At 52.5% G+C, this 20,526-nt stretch overlaps 1 protein-coding gene across 1 annotated transcript in view; it reads right to left on the reverse strand.

The window, feature by feature from the left end:
• LOC116957066 (tyrosine-protein phosphatase non-receptor type 1-like) overlaps positions 1–20,526 on the reverse strand; it is a 39,674-nt gene that overhangs the window by 17,036 nt on the left and 2,112 nt on the right. The window contains exons 2-4 of the mRNA XM_032978986.2: positions 10,405–10,495; positions 8,785–8,885; positions 2,365–2,463 (exon numbers count right to left, since the gene is read on the reverse strand). Of these exons, the coding sequence (XP_032834877.2) occupies positions 2,365–2,463; positions 8,785–8,885; positions 10,405–10,495 (291 nt within the window). The remainder of the gene's footprint in view (positions 1–2,364; positions 2,464–8,784; positions 8,886–10,404; positions 10,496–20,526) is intronic.

Here is a 20,526-nt window from a genome sequence, read left to right on the forward strand (position 1 = left end):
ACACACACTTCACCTGCACTCACCACACCACACACACTCACCACACACACTCACCACACTCACCACACACACCACACACTCACCACTCACCACACACACTCACCACACACACCCACCACACACACACACACACCACACACACTCACCACACACACTTCACCTGCATTCACCACAGTCACCACACACATTCACCACACTCACCACACACTCACCACACACTCACCACACTCACCCCACACACTCACCACACTCACCACACACACTCACCACACACTCACCACACTCACCACACACACTCACCACTCACCACACACACCACACACTCACCACTCACCACACACACTCACCACACACACACACCACACACTCACCACACACACTTCACCTGCACTCACCACAGTCACCACACACACTCACCACACTCACCACACACACTCATCACACACTCACCACACACCACACACACTCACCACACACCATACACACTCACCACACACACTTCACCTGCACTAACCACTCACCACACACACTCACCACACACACTCACAACACACACTCACCACACACACACACACCACACACACACTCACCACACACACACTCACCACACACACTCACCACACACACACCACACACACTCACCACACACTCACCACTCACACACACACTCACCACACACACTCACCACAGTCACCACACACACTCACCACACACACACTCACCACACACACTCACCACACACACTCACCACACACACACTCACCACACACACACTCACCACACACTCACCACACACACTCACACACACTCATTACTCACCACACACTCACCACGCACACTCACCACACACACACACCACACACACTCCACACACACACGACACACACACCACACACACACCACACATCACACACACACTCACCACACACACTCACCACACACACACACACCATACACACTCCACACACACTCCACACACACCACACACACACCACACACACTCTCCACACTCACTCACCACACACACTCACTCATGGCTGTGATGGTTGTTGTGGTGGTTGTTGTTGTGGTTGTTGTTGTGGTGGTTGTTGTAGTTGCTGTGGTTGTTGTTGCTGTGGTTGTTGTTGCTGTGGTTGTTGTTGCTGTGGTTGTTGTGGTTGTTGTTGCTGTGGTTGTTGTGGTTGTTGTTGTGGTTGTTGTTGTGGTTGTTGTTGTGGTTGTTGTTGTTGTGGTTGTTGTTGTGGTTGTTGTTGTTGTGGTTGTTGTTGTGGTTGTTATTGTGGTTGTGGTTGTTGTGGTTGTTGTTGTTGTTGTTGTTGCTGTGGTGGTTCTTGTGATGGTTGTGGTTGTTGTTGTTGTGGTTGTTGTGGTTGTTGTTGTGGTTGTTATTGTTGTTGTTGCTGTGGTGGTTCTTGTGATGGTTGTGGTTGTTGTTGTGGTCATTGTTGTGGTGGTTGCTGTGGTTGTTGTTGTTGCTGTGGTGGTTCTTGTGATGGTTGTGGTTGTTGTTGTGGTTGTTGTTGTGGTTGTTATTGTGGTTGTTATTGTGGTTGTTGTTGTGGTTGTTGTTGTTGTGGTTGTTGTTGCTGTGGTGGTTGTTGTTGTGGTTGTTGTGGTTGTTGTTGTGGTTGTTGTTGTTGTGGTTGTTGTGGTTGTTGTGGTTGTTGTTGTGGTTGTTGTAATTGTTGTAGTTGTTGCTGTGGTTGTTGTTGTTATGGTTGTTGTTGTAATTGCTGTGGTGGTTCTTGTGATGGTTGTTGTGGTTGTTGTTGTAGTGGTTGTTGTGGTTGTTGTTGTTGTGGTTGTTGTTGTGGTTGTTGTGGTTGTTGTTGTTGTAGTAGTTGTTGTTGTGGTTGTTGTTGTGGTTTTTGTTGTGGTTGTTGTTGTGGTTGTTGTTGTGGTTGTGGTTGTAGTTGTTGTTGTTGTGGTTGTTGTTGTGGTTGTAGTAGTTGTGGTTGTAGTTGTGGTTGTTGTTGTAGTTGTTGTTGTGGTTGTTGTGGTTGTTGTTGTAGTTGTTGTTGTGGTTGTTGTTGTGGTTGTTGTTGTGGTTGTGGTTGGTGTTGTGGTTGTTGTGGTTGTGGTTGTAGTTGTTGTGGTTGTAGTTGTTGTTGTTGTGGTTGTTGTTGTAGTTGTTGTTGTGGTTGTTGTTGTGGTTGTTGTTGTTGTAGTAGTTGTTGTTGTTGTGGTTGTTGTTGTGGTTGTTGTTGTTGTGGTTGTTGTTGTTGTGGTTGTTGTTGTGGTTGTTGTTGTTGTGGTTGTAGTTGTTGTGGTTGTTGTTGTGGTTTTTGTGGTTGTAGTTGTAGTGGTTGTTGTAGTTGTTGTGGTTGTTGTTGTTGTGGTGGTTGTTGTTGTTGTTGTCCGCACCGATCCCTTCTCCACGAGGCGGTTCAGCATCACCACAGCTCGTGAGCGCTGCTCCCACGCCATCTGCCAGAAGTGGCCGCACGTGCTGGGGAGGGGGCCCTGGGGGGAGGGGCAAGGGGGAGGGGCAAGGGGGAGGGGCATGGGGGCGGGGCATGGGGGCGGGGCATGGGGGCGGGGCATGGGGAGGGGCAAGGGGAGGGGCAAGGGGGAGGGGCAAGGGGGAGGGGCATGGGGGCGGGGCATGGGGGAGGGGCAAGGGGGAGGGCCAAGGAGGAGGGGCATGGGGGGAGGGGCAAGGGGAGGGGCATGGGGGGGCGGGGGGGATGCGGGGGATCAGTGGTGGCAGCGCCAGGAAGGGGCGTTGGTGAGACACGGGGAGAGAGACACAGGGAGAGACACAGGGAGAGAGACACAGGGAGAGAGACACAGGGAGAGAGACACAGGGAGAGAGACACAGGGAGAGAGACACAGGGAGAGAGACACAGGGAGAGACAGAGAGAGAGACACAGGGAGAGAGACACAGGGAGAGAGACACAGGGAGAGAGACACAGGGAGAGAGACACAGGGAGAGACAGAGAGAGAGACACAGGGAGAGAGACACAGGGAGAGAGACACAGGGAGAGAGACACAGGGAGAGAGACACAGGGAGAGAGACACAGGGAGAGAGACACAGGGAGAGACAGAGAGAGAGACACAGGGAGAGAGACACAGGGAGAGAGACACAGGGAGAGAGACACAGGGAGAGAGACACAGGGAGAGACAGAGAGAGAGACACAGGGAGAGAGACACAGGGAGAGAGACACAGGGAGAGAGACACAGGGAGAGAGACACAGGGAGAGAGACACAGGGAGAGAGACACAGGGAGAGAGACACAGGGAGAGAGACAGGGAGAGAGACAGGGAGAGACACAGGGAGAGACACAGGGAGAGACACAGGGAGAGACAGAGAGAGAGACAGAGAGAGAGACAGAGAGAGAGACAGGGAGAGAGACAGGGAGAGACACAGGGAGAGACACAGGGAGAGAGAGACATGGAGAGACACAGGGGGAGACAGGGAGAGAGACAGAGAGAGAGGCAGAGGGAGACACAGGGAAAGAGACAGGGAGACAGGGAGAGAGACAGAGAGAGACACAGGGAGAGACACGGGGAGAGACACGGGGAGAGAGACACAGGGAGAGACACAGGGAGAGACACAGGGAGAGAGAGACACAGGGAGACAGGGGGAGACACAGGGAGAGAGACAGGGAGAGAGACAGGGAGAGACAGAGAGAGAGACAGAGAGAGACAGGGAGGGAGACAGGGAGAGACACAGGGAGAGACACAGGGAGAGAGAGACAGAGAGAGACAGGGGGAGACACAGGGAGAGAGACAGGGAGACACAGGGAGAGAGACAGGGAGGGAGACAGGGAGGGAGACAGAGAGAGAGACAGGGAGAGACACGGGGAGAGACACGGGGAGAGACACGGGGAGAGAGACACGGGGAGAGAGACACGGGGAGACGCGGGGAAACAGACACGGAGAGAGACAGGGAGAGAGACACGGGGAGAGACGCGGGGAGAGAGACACGGAGAGAGACACGGGGAGAGAGACAGGGAGAGAGACAGGGAGAGAGACGGGGAGAGACACGGGGAGAGACACGGGGAGAGAGACACGGGGAGAGAGACAGAGAGAGAGACACGGGGAAAGAGACACGGGGAGAGACACGGAGAGACGTGGGGAGAGAAACACGGGGAGACACGGAGAGAGACAGGGAGAGAGACACGGGGAGAGAGACCGGGAGAGAAACGGGGAGAGAGACACGGGGAGACACGGAGAGAGAGAGAGAGAGAGACACAGGGAGAGAGACAGAGAGAGAGAGAGAGACAGGGAGGGAGACAGGGAGAGACACAGGGAGAGACACAGGGAGAGAGAGACAGAGAGAGACAGGGGGAGACGCGGGGAAACAGACACGGAGAGAGACAGGGAGAGAGACACGGGGAGAGACGCCGGGAGAGAGACACGGAGAGAGACACGGGGAGAGAGACAGGGAGAGAGACACGGGGAGAGAGACAGGGAGAGAGACACGGGGAGAGAGACAGGGAGAGAGACACAGGGAGAGACACAGGGAGAGACACAGGGAGAGAGAGACACAGGGAGAGACACAGGGAGACAGGGGGAGACACAGGGAGAGACACGGGGAGAGACACGGGGAGAGACACGGGGAGAGAGACACAGGGAGAGACACAGGGAGAGAGAGACACAGGGAGAGACACAGGGAGACAGGGGGAGACACAGGGAGAGAGACAGGGAGAGAGACAGGGAGAGACAGAGAGAGAGACAGAGAGAGACAGGGAGGGAGACAGGGAGAGACACAGGGAGAGACACAGGGAGAGAGAGACAGAGAGAGACAGGGGGAGACACAGGGAGAGAGACAGGGAGACACAGGGAGAGAGACAGGGAGGGAGACAGGGAGGGAGACAGAGAGAGAGACAGGGAGAGACACGGGGAGAGACACGGGGAGAGACACGGGGAGAGAGACACGGGGAGAGACACGGAGAGACGTGGGGAGAGAAACACGGGGAGACACGGAGAGAGACAGGGAGAGAGACACGGGGAGAGAGAAACGGGGAGAGAGACACGGGGAGAGAGAAATGGGGAGAGAGACACGGGGAGAGAGAGACACAGGGAGAGAGAGACACGGGAGAGAGAGAGACGGGGAGAGAGAGAGACACGGGGAGAGAGAGACACGGGGAGAGAAACACGGGGAGAGAAACATGGGGAGAGAGACATGGGGAGAGAGACACGGGGGAGAGAGAAACGGGGAGAGAGAAACGGGGAGAGAGAGACATGGGGAGAGAGAGACATGGGGAGAGAGACACGGGGAGAGAGACACGGGGAGAGAGACACGGGGAGAGACACGGGGGGAGACACCAGTGTGTGTGTGTACCAGTGTGTGTATGTGTACCAGTGTACACCCAGGTCCCCATTCCAACCTAAAGTGGCCTGGTCTCAGTTATCTGATGAAAGTTGCAAGCGAGAATTTCATCATCGCTTGCGGCTGGGGTTGGCATCGTCCCCGACTCCTCCTGATGTCGAGGGTAAATGGGCGAGGTTTAGGACTGTGACTCATGCAGCTGCAATGGCTGCTTTGGGTACGCGGTCCAGACCTCCCCAGAGACCCTGGCTGACAGAGGAGGTGTTCAAGATGGTTGAGAAAAAGCGACAGGCCCACTGTCATCGGCTACAGAATCCCACGTCAGAGAACGAGGAGGCTTACCGCAGCCTTCGCTCGGAGGTTCGGAGAGCCGTGAGGCGCTGCAAGGATGGGTGGTGGTCGCAGGTTGCTGAGGAGATGGAGTCTGCCTCAGTGGCCCGCGATCATAAATCTCTATTTAACTCCATCAAGAAAGTAACCTGCAGCGCCACACCTATTACCATCATTAAGGGAAAAAACGGTGATCCAATCTCTGACCCCCAGGAACAGGTTTGCAGATTTGCTGATCATTTCTGTGAGGTCCTGGGGGAGGGGAAATCCAAAAGCCAGGAACACATCGTGGCACAAAGTGGGGATGACCCTGCTGAGGCTGCAGTGCCTCAAATATTGGAAGAAGAAGTCAACCATTGTGAGTGGCTGGCTGAGGTGCCATCTGTTGAGGAAGTACTGAAGGCGATCTGGAGTCTGAGACCAGGAAAGGCACCGGGCGTTTGTGCACAGACTGCCCTACATGACATCATAACAACAGTCTGGACCACTGGACGGGTTCCGCAGGATTGGAAGGATGCCCTGGTGATCCCCCTTTTTAAGAAGGGGGACCGCACAGACTGTAACAACTACAGGGGCATCTCACTCCTCAGTGTGCCGGGAAAGGTCCTGGCAAGGATTATTCAGCATCGCCTTGCTAGGCACGCTGAGGAGAGGCTTGCGGAGCCCCAATGCGGTTTCAGGAAAGGGCGGTCCTGCACAGATGCCATATTTTTTGTCCGTCTGCTACAGCAGAGGTGTAGGGAATTCCAACAAGACCTACATCTCTGCTTTATTGACCTGGTCAAGGCCTATGATACCATCAGTAGGCCTGGGCTCTGGGTCGTTGTTCGTGCTTTTGGAGTACCTGACCCTCTGCTCACGATCATTAAGGACCTTCATGATGGTGAGCGGGCCCGGGTAAAACTACGTGGCCGGGAGTCAGAGCCATTCCCTGTACACCTTGGGGTGCGACAGGGATGTCCTCTGGCTCCCACATTATTTAACATCTATTTTGACCACGTAGTTCGTGAAGCCTTCAATAGCTGTACAGGGGGAATCTCCATATGGTACAGATATAATGGGAGGCTAATCGATGCCCGGGTGCGGTCAAGGAATGGCTCCCTATTGCTCAACCACGTTATGTATGCTGATGATTTGGTAATAGCTGCTCAGTCAGAGGAGGAGTTGGAGACGCTGCTGCTGAGACTGGAGTGTGCCACTAAGAGGTGGGGCCTTACCATCAGCCCCACCAAAACTAAGCACCTGCCTGGGTATTTTGTACCATCGGACACTCCACCCCCACAACTCCCAATCGGTGATGGGGCAGTTGTGGAGAGAGTGGAGAGTTTCCCATACCTGGGCAGTGTGCTTATGACTGGCTCCAGTTTAACAGCAGAGGTCTCACTCCGAATCAGTCGAGCGGCAATATCTTTTCATCGGTTGCGTAACGCTGTGTGGAAGCTACCTGGTCTGTCGCTCCGCACTAAGCTTCAGGTCTTCTCGGCCACGGTCATTCCCTCCCTTCTCTACGCTTGCGAAACGTGGACCCCCCTAATGGAACATCTTCGCCGGTTAGAAACATTTAGGCTGGCCTGCCTACGATCCATCCTGGGTTTAACCAGACTGGATTGTGTGAGCTCACAAATCCTTGAAAGATCTGGGCAGGGTCCCATCGGTGAGCTCCTCCGGCAGGCAAGGCTGCGATGGCTGGGTCATGTAGCCCGCATGCCCAGCCACCGCATGCCGAAACAGCTTTTGTTTGGCCGGATTGAGGGGGCTAAGCGAGCGCGGCACGGGCTAGAGAAGAGATGGAGTGATGTGGTACAGGAGGACGTGGAGCTGAGTGGACTTGCCGATGACTGGTACCAGCGGTGTCAAGATCGGCCTCTGTGGAGGAGGCTCGTGAAGGATGCTACTGGGCAGTTGGAGGCAGTCGCCCTCCAACAACAACGGAGGGCGGAGGAGCGACGCTCACAACAACGAGCGGAGCGCCGGGTGGCTAAAGCACAGCAGGTTGGCACAGTAGGGGGCACAGGTGGTGCATCAGCCAGTCATCTCAGTCAGTCGACCCGTGGCACCTGGGTCTGCCCCGTGACCTCCTGCCAGCGGGCGTTCGACACTTCACGTGGCCTCAGGGTGCACATAGCCTGGCACAAGCGTCGTGGTGACGTCACCGCCACTTAGTGGCGAATGGCGGTTGTTGTGTGTAGCAGTGTGTACCTGTGTGTGTAGCAGTGTGTGTGTGTGTAGCAGTGTGTGTGTGTGTGTGTAGCAGTGTGTGTGTGTGTGTAGGTGTGTGTGTACGTGTGTACCTGTGTGTGTGTAGCAGTGTGTGTGTGTAGGTGTGTGTGTGTACGTGTGTACCTGTGTGTGTGTACATGTGTGTAGGTGTACGTGTGTGCATGTGTGTAGCAGTGTGTGTGTGTAGCAGTGTGTGTGTGTGTAGCAGTGTGTACCTGTGTGTGTGTGTACCTGTGTGTGTGTGTGTAGCAGTGTGTGTGTGTGTGTAGCAGTGTGTGTGTGTAGCAGTGTGTGTGTGTAGCAGTGTGTGTGTGTAGCAGTGTGTGTGTGTGTAGGTGTGTGTGTACCTGTGTGTGTGTACCTGCGTACCTGTGTGTGTGTACCTGTGTGTGTGTGTAGCAGTGTGTGTGTGTGTGTGTAGGTGTGTGTGTACCTGTGTGTGTGTACCTGTGTGTGTGTGTGTGTACCTGTGTGTGTGTGTAGCAGTGTGTGTGTGTAGCAGTGTGTGTGTGTGTAGCAGTGTGTGTGTGTAGCAGTGTGTGCGTGTGTACCTGTGTGTGTGTGTGTAGCAGTGTGTGTGTACCTGTGTGTGTGTGTAGCAGTGTGTGTGTGTACGTGTGTACCTGTGTGTGTGTGTAGCAGTGTGTGTGTGTACGTGTGTACCTGTGTGTGTGTGTGTAGGTGTGTGTGTACCTGTGTGTGTGTACCTGTGTGTGTGTGTGTGTAGCAGTGTGTGTGTGTAGCAGTGTGTGTGTGTGTGTAGCAGTGTGTGTGTGTACCTGTGTGTGTGTGTGTAGCAGTGTGTGTGTGTGTAGCAGTGTGTGTTTGTGTACCTGTGTGTGTGTACCTGTGTGTGTGTACCTGTGTGTGTGTGTACCTGTGTGTGTGTACCTGTGTGTGTGTGTACCTGTGTGTGTGTGTGTGTAGGTGTGTGTGTGTGTGTGCCCCAGCACGTGCCTGTGTGAGGATGTATCTACGTTGAGCGGCCTCCACGTGCATGAGGCTGGCGTTGATGTAGTCGTTGACGCCATGCTCCAGACGCACGCGGCTGTGGTCGTCTGCACAGACACACAGGCAAAGGTCCCCCGGGTAGCCTCCAGCAGGGCCGTAGGGGGCAAGTGCTCTCAGTAACAGCAGCAGCAGCAGCAGTGTCTATAGACACACAGGCAAAGGTCACCCGGGTAGCCTCTAACAGGCTGTAAGGGGCAAGTGCTGTGAGTAGCAGCAGCAGTGTTTATAGACACACAGACAAAGGTCACCCGGGTAGCCTCTAACAGGCTGTAGGGGCAAGTGCTGTGAGTAGCAGCAGCAGTGTCCTATAGACACACAGACAAAGGTCCCCCGTGTAGCCTCCAGCAGGGCCGTAGGGGGCAAGTGCTCTCAGTAACAGCAGCAGCAGCAGTGTCTATAGACACACAGGCAAAGGTCACCCGGGTAGCCTCTAACAGGCTGTAAGGGGCAAGTGCTGTGAGTAGCAGCAGCAGTGTTTATAGACACACAGACAAAGGTCACCCGGGTAGCCTCTAACAGGCTGTAGGGGCAAGTGCTGTGAGTAGCAGCAGCAGTGCCCTATAGACATATAGACAAAGGTCCCCCGGGTAGCCTCTAGCAGGGCTGTAGGGGCAAGTGCTGTTAGTAGCAGCAGTGCAGACACACAGATAAAGATCCCCCGTGTAGCCTCCAGCAGAGTGTAGTGTATAGTGTAGTGTATAGTGTAGTGTATAGTGTAGTGGTGTAGTGTATAGTGTAGTGTAGTAGTGGAGTGTATAGTGTAGTGTATAGTATAGTGTAGTGTATAGTGTCGGGTATAGTGTAGTGTATAGTGTAGTGTATAGTGTAGTGTAGTGTATAGTGTAGTAGTGTAGTGTATAGTGTAGAGTAGTAGTGGAGTGAATAGTGTAGTGTATAGTGTAGTGTATAGTGTAGTGTATAGTGTAGTGTATGGTGTAGTAGTTTAGTGTATAGTGTAGTGTATAGTGTAGTAGTGTAGTGTATAGTGTAGTGTATAGTGTAGTAGTGTAGTGTATAGTGTAGTAGTGTAGTGTATAGTGTAGTAGTGTAGTGTATAATGTAGTGTATAGTGTAGTAGTATAGTATATAGTGTAGTAGTGTATAGTGTAGTAGTGTATAGTGTAGTAATGTAGTGTATAGTGTAGTGTATAGTGTAGTAGTGTATAGTGTAGTGTATAGTGCAGTGTGTAGTGTAGTAGTGTAGTGTATAGCGTAGTGTAGACTGTAGTGTATAGTGTAGTGTATAGTGTAGTAGTGTAGTGTATAGTGTAGTGTATATAGTGTAGTAGTGTATAGTGTAGTGTATAGTGTAGTGTATAGTGTAGTAGTGTAGTGTATAGTGTAGTAGTGTATAGTGTAGTGTATAGTGTAGTAGTGTATAGTGTAGTGTATAGTGTAGTAGTGTATAGTGTAGTGTATAGTGTAGTAGTATAGTGTAGTAGTGTAGTGTATAGTGTAGTGTATAGTGTAGTAGTGCAGTGTATAGTGTAGTGTATAGTGTAGTAGTGTATAGTGTAGTGTATGGTGTAGTAGTGTAGTGTATAGTGCAGCGTAGACTGTGCTCACAGGGGCTGACGTCACGGTACCGGTTCCGCAGGCGATTCTCCTGCCTCTTAGCCACCTTGTAGGGGAAGGCACGGCTCTGCTCCTTGATCTCCTAGCGGCGGTAAGAACACACAGACACCATCATCACCATCATCATCGCCATTCTACATCATCATCATCATCTCTAACCTGTCACATCATCATCATCATCTCCACCTCATGACATCATCTCCATCCCATCATCATCATCTCCATTACGTCACACCATCATCATCATCATCGCCATTCTACATCATCTTCATCATCTCTACCCTGTCACATCATCATCTCCACCTCATGACATCATCTCCATCCCATCATCATCATCATCTCCATTACGTCACACCATCATCATCATTCTACATCATCATCATCATCAGCTCCACCTCATCACATCATCATCTCCATCCCATCATCATCATCTCCATTACGTCACACCATCATAATCATCATGGCTCTGATATCCACTTAGTGGGGCTGAGTTTGATTGATGCTGATTGGCTGTGGCTCTGATATCCACTCAGAGGGGCTGAGTTTGATTGATGCTGATTGGCTGTGGCTCTGATATCCACATAGTGGGGCTGAGTTTGATTGATGCTGATTGGCTGTGGCTCTGATATCCACTCATGGGGCTGAGTTTGATTGATGCTGATTGGCTGTGGCTCTGATATCCACTTAGTGGGGCTCAGTTTGATTGATGCTGATTGGCTGTGGCTCTGATATCCACTCAGTGGGGCTGAGTTTGATTGATGCTGATTGGCTGTGGCTCTGATATCCACTTAGCGGGACTGAGTTTGATTGATGCTGATTGGCTGTGGCTCTGATATCCACTTAGTGGGGCTGAGTTTGATTGATGCTGATTGGCTGTGGCTCTGATATCCACTCATGGGGCTGAGTTTGATTGCTGCTGATTGGCTATGGCTCTGATATCCACTGAGTGAAGCTGAGTTTGATTGATGCTGATTGGCTGTGGCCTCTGATATCCACTCAATGAGGCTGAGTTTTATTGATGCTGATTGCTTGTGGCTTCTGATATCCACTCATGGGGCTGAGTTTGATTGATGCTGATTGGCTGTGGCTCTGATATCCACTCATGGGGCTGAGTTTGATTGATGCTGATTGGCTGTGGCTCTGATATCCACTTAGTGAAGCTGAGTTTGATTGATGCTGATTGGCTGTGGCCTCTGATATCCACTCAGTGGGGCTGAGTTTTATTGATGCTGATTGGTTGTGGCTTCTGATATCCACTCATGGGGCTGAGTTTGATTGATGCTGATTGGCTGTGGCTCTGATATCCGCTCAGTGGGGCTGAGTTTGATTGATGCTGATTGGCTGTGGCTCTGATATCCACTCAGTGGGACTGAGTTTTATTGATGCTGATTGGCTGTGGCCTCTGATATCCACTCAGTGGGGCTGAGTTTGATTGATGCTGATTGGCTGTGGCTCTGATATCCACTCAGTGGGGCTGAGTTTGATTGATGCTGATTGGCTGTGGCTCAGATATCCACTTAGTGGTGCTGAGTTTGATTGATGCTGATTGGCTGTGGCTCTGATAGCCACTCAGTGGGGCTGAGTTTGATTGATGCTGATTGGCTGTGGCTCTGATATCCACTCAGTGGGGCTGAGTTCGATTGATGCTGATTGGCTGTGGCTCTAATATCCACTCATGGGGCTGAGTTTGATTGATGCTGATTGGCTGTGGCTCTGATAGCCACTCAGTGGGCAGGGTTTGATTGATGCCGATTGGCTGAGGCTTCTGATATCCACTGTGGGGCCGAGTTTGATTGATGCTGATTGGCTGTGGCTTCTGATATCCACTCAGTGGGGCTGAGTTTGATTGATGCTGATTGGCTGTGGCTCTGATATCCGCTCAGTGGGGCTGAGTTTGATTGATGCTGATTGGCTGTGGCTCAGCTATCATCGACTCGGTGGGTCAGAGTCTTCTTCTGGGGAAAGTGTCGTGATCATCACTGGGCAGTAAGCGGCCATCCTAAATATAAAGTCGGCCTCGGCAAGGTAATTTACCCTTTTTACCGGGTAAAAGGGTAAACGTGTTGATATGCCAGGGGGTAAGGTAAAGGGTAGTGTAAAGGTAGCGCAGAAAAATTAGCCGGTAAGCACCTTGTTTACCGCTCGCTAAAAGCTCCGTGAATAAAGCGCCCTACCTGGCATTTACCTGTTACAAACCTTGTTCATGTGTAGCAGTAGTACCCCAGTAATTACTCTGTGATCGGTTAACTTGTACGTGTTAAGGGTAAAAGGTCGGTTAAAGGTAGGGTCGTTGCTTTTGACCTTTAACCTTGCTAAAGGGTAAAGGGTCGGTTAAAGGTAGGGTCGTTGCTTTTGACCTTCAACCTTTTACCTTGCTGAAGGGTAAAAGGTCGGTTACAGGTAGGGTCGTTGCTTTTGACCTTCAACCTTTTACCTTGCTGAAGGTTAAAAGGTCGGTTAAAGGTAGGGTCGTTGCTTTTGACCTTCAACCTTTTACCTTGCTGAAGGTTAAAAGGTCGGTTAAAGGTAGGGTCGTTGCTTTTGACCTTCAACCTTTTACCTTGCTGAAGGTTAAAAGGTCGGTTCGTTGCTTTTGACCTTGCTAAAGGGTAAACGGTAAGGGTAGCGTAATCGCATTGTGCTAAGGTCAAAGGTAGGGTAACGGTAGGGTAAAGGTAGGCTCGTTGGTTTTGACCTTGCTAAAGGGTAAAAGGTAAAGGTAGCGTAATCGCATTGTGCTAAGGTCAAAGGTAGGGTAACGGTAGGCTCCTTGGTTGTTCTGCTAAAGTCACGTATGTAGACATACCATAAAATTATATTGAAATAAATCAATCACGACGTTTGGACCGCAACACAAGCCATCTTCATCAGGTGTAAAATTAAAAAATTAAAAAAGCAAATAGCGAGGGAGCACATAGGGTGACATCAACGCAACACGAAGACAGCGTCAAACTGCACGGAGGTAAATACAACGAGAAGATGAGAGGAAACAATCAAATAATAAAATATATATCCTTAGCTCTTCCGGTAAAGTCACGTTGCAAACCAACACACCTGATGACGACCGTTTGTGTTATGGTCGAAACGTCGTGAGAATTATTTGTTGTTTTATATATATTTTATTATTTCATTGTTTCCCTTCAACGTGACTTTACCGAAAGAGCTAAAGAATATGAATTACTGCAGTCACGAAAGCTTTAAATCAAAATAAAATATATATAAAAAAATATTCTCACGACGTTTCGACCATAACACGAACGGTCACCTATGGTCGAAACGCCGTGATAATTTTTATTGTAATATATATTTTATTATTTCATCGTTTCCCTTCAACGTGACTTTACCGAAAGAGCTAAAGAATATGAATTACTGCAGTCACGAAAGCTTTAAATCAAAATTTAAGAAGACGAGAGACCGGAATTGAACAAAACCCACGAAAATATGTACGCGACGCAAAGCCAGCCAGGCCAACGACACGGCTAGACACTTGCCTGATGAGGATCGGTTGTGCTGCTGTCGAAACGTCGTGATTGACTTGTCTTAACGTGATTTTGTGGCATTCCTACACGGTGGAGGTCACCTCTACAATTCTGTCCTAAACTTATTGCGGTCCCCCCTTACATTTTCCTGTCCCTCCCCCCTCATCCGCTTGCTTTCTTCGGGGCCCCTCAGCCCCGCCTCGACTGCTTGTCTTAATCCTCCGTCTGTTCGTCCCTCCGGCCCCCGTTTATCTTGCTTCTCTGTCCGTCTTTCCTCTTCTAACCTCTTGCTTGTCCCCTGTATGCATGTATCCATGCTCTCTCGTACCTCGCATTTCGTTCACTCTGTCCACGCTGGTGCGTTCAACCCAGAGGATCAACGCGAAATTGGGCACTCTTCCGAAATTCGAGGACCGCCAGGCGAGCGTCTGAACCGTGCCGTTGGCCCGACTGTTGCGCCGATGCCGCCCTGCGTGCTGTCTGTCTGTCTGCTTCTTTTTGTTTTTGTTTTGACGACACCTGATGAAAATCGCCTGTGCTGCGGTCGAAACGCCGAGGTCGATTTGCCTTAATGTGATTTTGCGGTATTCCGACACACGCGTCACTTTACCGCGGATAAACCCACGAGTAATTTGTGCAGTCACGAAGGGGGGGCTTTAATTCTTCGCCATCGGCCGGCTCGTTGTTTTTTCCCTTTGACCTCACCTTGCCGAGGCCCGCTCTAACGGGCGGACAGCGGACACAATCGTCGGTCACGCTCGGCGGTTTCGCGTGGTTCCACGACCGTTCAACGTCACGAGCACCCCGTGGATTTTAACTCCCCCAATTGTCGCCATTTGTCCGAGCCACGTTTCAAGTGAGGGGCGAGCGGCCGCTAAGGGCGAGCGCCAGGGCCTGCGAAGGCCCTGGCGCTGGGGGCACACGAGGGGCTGGGTGGCCAGCACCGCCGCCGCCGCCGCCACCACCACCACCACCACAACCGTCACCACAGTCGACACCATCATCACCACCAGCGTCGCCACCACCAGCGTCGCCACCACCACCACCACAACCGTCACCACAGTCGACACCATCATCACCACCAGCGTCGCCACCACCAGCGTCGCCACCACCACCACCACCACCACCGTCACCACAGTCGACACCATCATCACCACCAGCGTCGCCACCACCACCACCGCCGTCACCACAGTCGACACCATCATCACCACCAGCGTCGCCACCACCACCACCGCCACAACCGTCACCACAGTCGATACCGTCGCCAACGTTACCACCACCATCACCACCACCACCACCATCATCATCACCGTTACCACCACCACCACCGGCGTCGCCACCACCACCACCACCGTCACCACAGTCGACACCATCATCACCACCGGGGTCGCCACCACCACCACCACAACCGTCACCACAGTGGACACCGTCACGACCGTCGCCACCACCACCACAACCGTCACCCACCATCGACACCATCATCGCCACCGCCACCAACAACAACCGACATTCAGCACTAAGTGGCGGTGACGTAGCCAAGGCGTCTGTGCCAGGCTGGGTGTACCGTCACAGTCACAGCGTCACAGTCACACCGTTACAGTCACACCGTCACAGTCACACCGTCACAGTCACACCGTCACAGTCACAGCGTCACAGTCACACCGTCACAGTCACACCGTCACAGCGTCGCCACCACCAGCGTCGCCACCACCACCACCACCACCACCGTCACCACAGTCGACACCATCATCACCACCAGCGTCGCCACCACCACCACCGCCACAACCGTCACCACAGTCGATACCGTCGCCAACGTTACCACCACCATCACCACCACCACCACCATCATCATCACCGTTACCACCACCACCACCGGCGTCGCCACCACCACCACCACCGTCACCACAGTCGACACCATCATCACCACCGGGGTCGCCACCACCACCACCACAACCGTCACCACAGTGGACACCGTCACGACCGTCGCCACCACCACCACAACCGTCACCCACCATCGACACCATCATCGCCACCGCCACCAACAACAACCGACATTCAGCACTAAGTGGCGGTGACGTAGCCAAGGCGTCTGTGCCAGGCTGGGTGTACCGTCACAGTCACAGCGTCACAGTCACACCGTTACAGTCACACCGTCACAGTCACACCGTCACAGTCACACCGTCACAGTCACAGCGTCACAGTCACACCGTCACAGTCACACCGTCACAGCGTCGCCACCACCAGCGTCGCCACCACCACCACCACCGTCACCACAGTCGACACCATCATCACCACCAGCGTCGCCACCACCACCACCGCCACAACCGTCACCACAGTCGATACCGTCGCCAACGTTACCACCACCATCACCACCACCACCACCATCATCATCACCGTTACCACCACCACCACCACCGGCGTCGCCACCACCACCACCACCGTCACCACAGTCGACACCATCATCACCACCGGGGTCGCCACCACCACCACCACAACCGTCACCACAGTGGACACCGTCACGACCGTCGCCACCACCACCACAACCGTCACCCACCATCGACACCATCATCGCCACCGCCACCAACAACAACCGACATTCAGCACTAAGTGGCGGTGACGTAGCCAAGGCGTCTGTGCCAGGCTGGGTGTACCGTCACAGTCACAGCGTCACAGTCACACCGTTACAGTCACACCGTCACAGTCACACCGTCACAGTCACACCGTCACAGTCACAGCGTCACAGTCACACCGTCACAGTCACACCGTCACAGTCACACCGTCACAGTCACACCGTCACAGTCACACCGTAACAGTCACACCGTCACAGTCACACCATCACAGTCACACCGTCACAGTCACACCGTCACCCCATCACCGTCACACCGTCACACCGTCACCCCATCACCGTCACACCATCACCCCATCACCGTCACACCGTCACAGTCACACTGTAACAGTCACACCGTTACAGTCAGTCACACTGTAAGAGTCACACTGTAAGAGTCACACTGTAACAGTCACACCGTCACCGTCACACCGTCACAGTCACACCGTCACAGTCACACCGTCACCGTCACAGTCACACTGTCACACCGTCACCGTCACAGTCACACCGTCACACCGTCACACGATCACCGTCACACCGTCACACGATCACCGTCACCGTCACACCGTCACACCGTCACACCGTCACACCTTCACCGTCACACCATCACACCGTCACTGTCACACCGTCACACCGTCACACGATCACCATCACACCGTCACCGTCACACTATCACCGTCACCGTCACACCGTCACCGTCGCGATCACTTCCCAACATTTGCTGGAATTTCCCTTTTCCTGAAAAAAACGATGACGCTCATTTAGTTCCTGGGATCTTGTGACGCCTCTCTTGGTAGTGGTGGTAGTGGTGGTGGTGGTGGGGGCGGTGGTGGTGGGGGCGGTGGTGGTGGTGGTGGTGGGGGCGGTGGTGGTGGGGGCGGTGGTGGTGGTGGTGGGGGCGGTGGTGGTGGTGGTGGGGGCGGTGGTGGCGGTGGTGGTGGTGGGGGCGGTGGTGGTGGTGGTGACTGTGGGGGCGGTGGGGGTGACTGTGGGGGTGACGGAAGTGACGGTGGTGGTGGTGACGGTAGTGGTGGTGCTTGTTGCTTCACGGTTCATCGGAATGCCGGTGGTGGTTGGTAGCGACGGCGCCGCACTCGGAACGACGACACCAACAAAGTTCCCGCGGCACTTCCTCGTTTCTCGCGCAAACACGAAACACAAAAACCGAGAGGCTGCACTGCCGCATGGGGCGGCGACGAGAGATGAGAGCCATAGACTCATCACACAGCAGAGACCCATAGACTCATCACACAGCAGAGACCCATAGACTCATCACACAGAGACCCATAGACTCATCACACAGCATAGAGCCATAGACTCATCACACAGCAGAGACCCATAGACTCATCACACAGAGACCCATAGACTCATCACACAGCATAGAGCCATAGACTCATCACACAGCAGAGACCCATAGACTCATCACACACAGAGACCCATAGACTCATCACACACAGAGACCCATAGACTCATCACACACAGAGACCCGTAGACTCATCACACACAGAGACCCATAGACTCATCACACACAGAGACCCATAGACTCATCACACACAGAGACCCATAGACTCACCACACAGCAGAGACCCATAGACTCATCACACAGCAGAGACCCATAGACTCATCACACACAGAGACCCATAGACTCATCACACAGCAGAGACCCATAGACTCATCACACAGCAGAGACCCATAGACTCACCACACAGCAGAGACCCATAGACTCATCACACAGCAGAGACCCATAGACTCATCACACAGCAGAGACCCATAGACTCATCACACAGCAGAGACCCATAGACTCATCACACAGCAGAGACCCATAGACTCATCACACAGCAGAGACCCATAGACTCATCACACAGCAGAGACCCATAGACTCATCACACACAGAGACCCATAGACTCATCACACAGCAGAGACCCATAGACTCATCACACAGCAGAGACCCATAGACTCATCACACAGCAGAGAGCCATAGACTCATCACACAGCAGAGACCCATAGACTCATCACACAGCAGAGACCCATAGACTCACCACACAACAGAGACCCATAGACTCATCACACAGCAGAGAGCCATAGACTCATCACACAGCAGAGACCAATAGACTCATCACACAGAGACCCATAGACTCATCACACAGCAGAGACCCATAGACTCATCACACAGCAGAGACCCATAGACTCATCACACAGCAGAGAGCCATAGACTCATCACACAGCAGAGACCCATAGACTCATCACACAGCAGAGACCCATAGACTCATCACACAGCAGAGACCCATAGACTCATCACACAGCAGAGACCCATAGACTCATCACACAGCAGAGACCCATAGACTCATCACAAAGCAGAGACCCATAGACTCATCACACAGCAGAGACCCATAGACTCATCACACAGCAGAGACCCATAGACTCATCACACAGCAGAGACCCATAGACTCATCACACAGCAGAGACCCATAGACTCATCACACAGCAGAGACCCATAGACTCATCACACAGCAGAGACCCATAGACTCATCACACAGCAGAGACCCATAGACTCATCACACAGCAGAGACCCATAGACTCATCACACAGCAGAGACCCATAGACTCATCACACAGCAGAGACCCATAGACTCATCACACAGCAGAGACCCATAGACTCATCACACAGCAGAGACCCATAGACTCATCACACAGCAGAGACCCATAGACTCATCACACAGCAGAGACCCGTAGACTCATCACACAGCAGAGAGCCATAGACTCATCACACAGCAGAGACCCATAGACTCATCACACACAGAGATCCATAGACTCATCACACAGCAGAGACCCATAGACTCATCACACAGCAGAGACCCATAGACTCATCACAGAGCAGAGACCCACAGACTCATCACACAGCAGAGACCCATAGACTCATCACACAGCAGAGACCCATAGATTCATCACACACAGAGACCCATAGACTCATCACACAGCTGAGAGCCATAGACTCATCACACAGCAGAGACCCATAGACTCATCACACAGCAGAGACCCATAGACTCATCACACAGCAGAGAACCATAGACTCATCACTCACAGAGACCCATAGACTCATCACACAGCAGAGACCCATAGACTCATCACACAGCAGAGAACCATAGACTCATCACTCACAGAGACCCATAGACTCATCACACAGCAGAGACCCATAGACTCATCACACAGCAGAGAGCCATAGACTCATCACACAGCAGAGACCCATAGACTTATCACACAGCAGAGACCCATAGACTCATCACACAGCAGAGACCCATAGACTCAACACACAGCAGAGACCCATAGACTCATCACACAGCAGAGACCCATAGACTCAACACACAGCAGAGACCCATAGACTCATCACTCACAGAGACCCATAGACTCATCACACAGCAGAGACCCGTAGACTCATCACACAGCAGAGCCATAGACTCATCACACAGCAGAGACCCGTAGACTCATCACACAGCAGAGAGCCATAGACTCATCACACAGCAGAGACCCATAGACTCATCACACAGCAGAGACCCATAGACTCATCACACAGCAGAGAGCCATAGACTCATCACACAGCAGAGACCCATAGACTCATCACACACAGAGACCCATAGACTCATCACACAGCAGAGACCCATAGACTCATCACACAGCAGAGCCCCATAGACTCATCACACAGCAGAGACCCATAGACTCATCACACAGCAGACACCCATAGATTCATCACACAGCAGAGACCCACAGACTCATCACACAGCAGAGAGCCATAGACTCATCACACAGCAGAGACCCATAGACTCATCACACAGCAGACCCATAGACTCATCACACAGCAGAGAACCATAGACTCATCACTCACAGAGACCCATAGACTCATCACACAGCAGAGACCCATAGACTCATCACGCAGCAGAGAGCCATAGACTCATCACACAGCAGAGACCCATACACTTATCACACAACAGAGACCCATAGACTCATCACACAGCAGAGAGCCATAGACTCATCA

The sequence above is a fragment of the Petromyzon marinus genome, chromosome 69 (genome assembly GCF_048934315.1).
Source record: "Petromyzon marinus isolate PM22_M1 ecotype Great Lakes invasive population chromosome 69, UKy_Petmar_22M1.pri1.0, whole genome shotgun sequence".
NCBI classification, from domain to species: domain Eukaryota; kingdom Metazoa; phylum Chordata; class Hyperoartia; order Petromyzontiformes; family Petromyzontidae; genus Petromyzon; species Petromyzon marinus.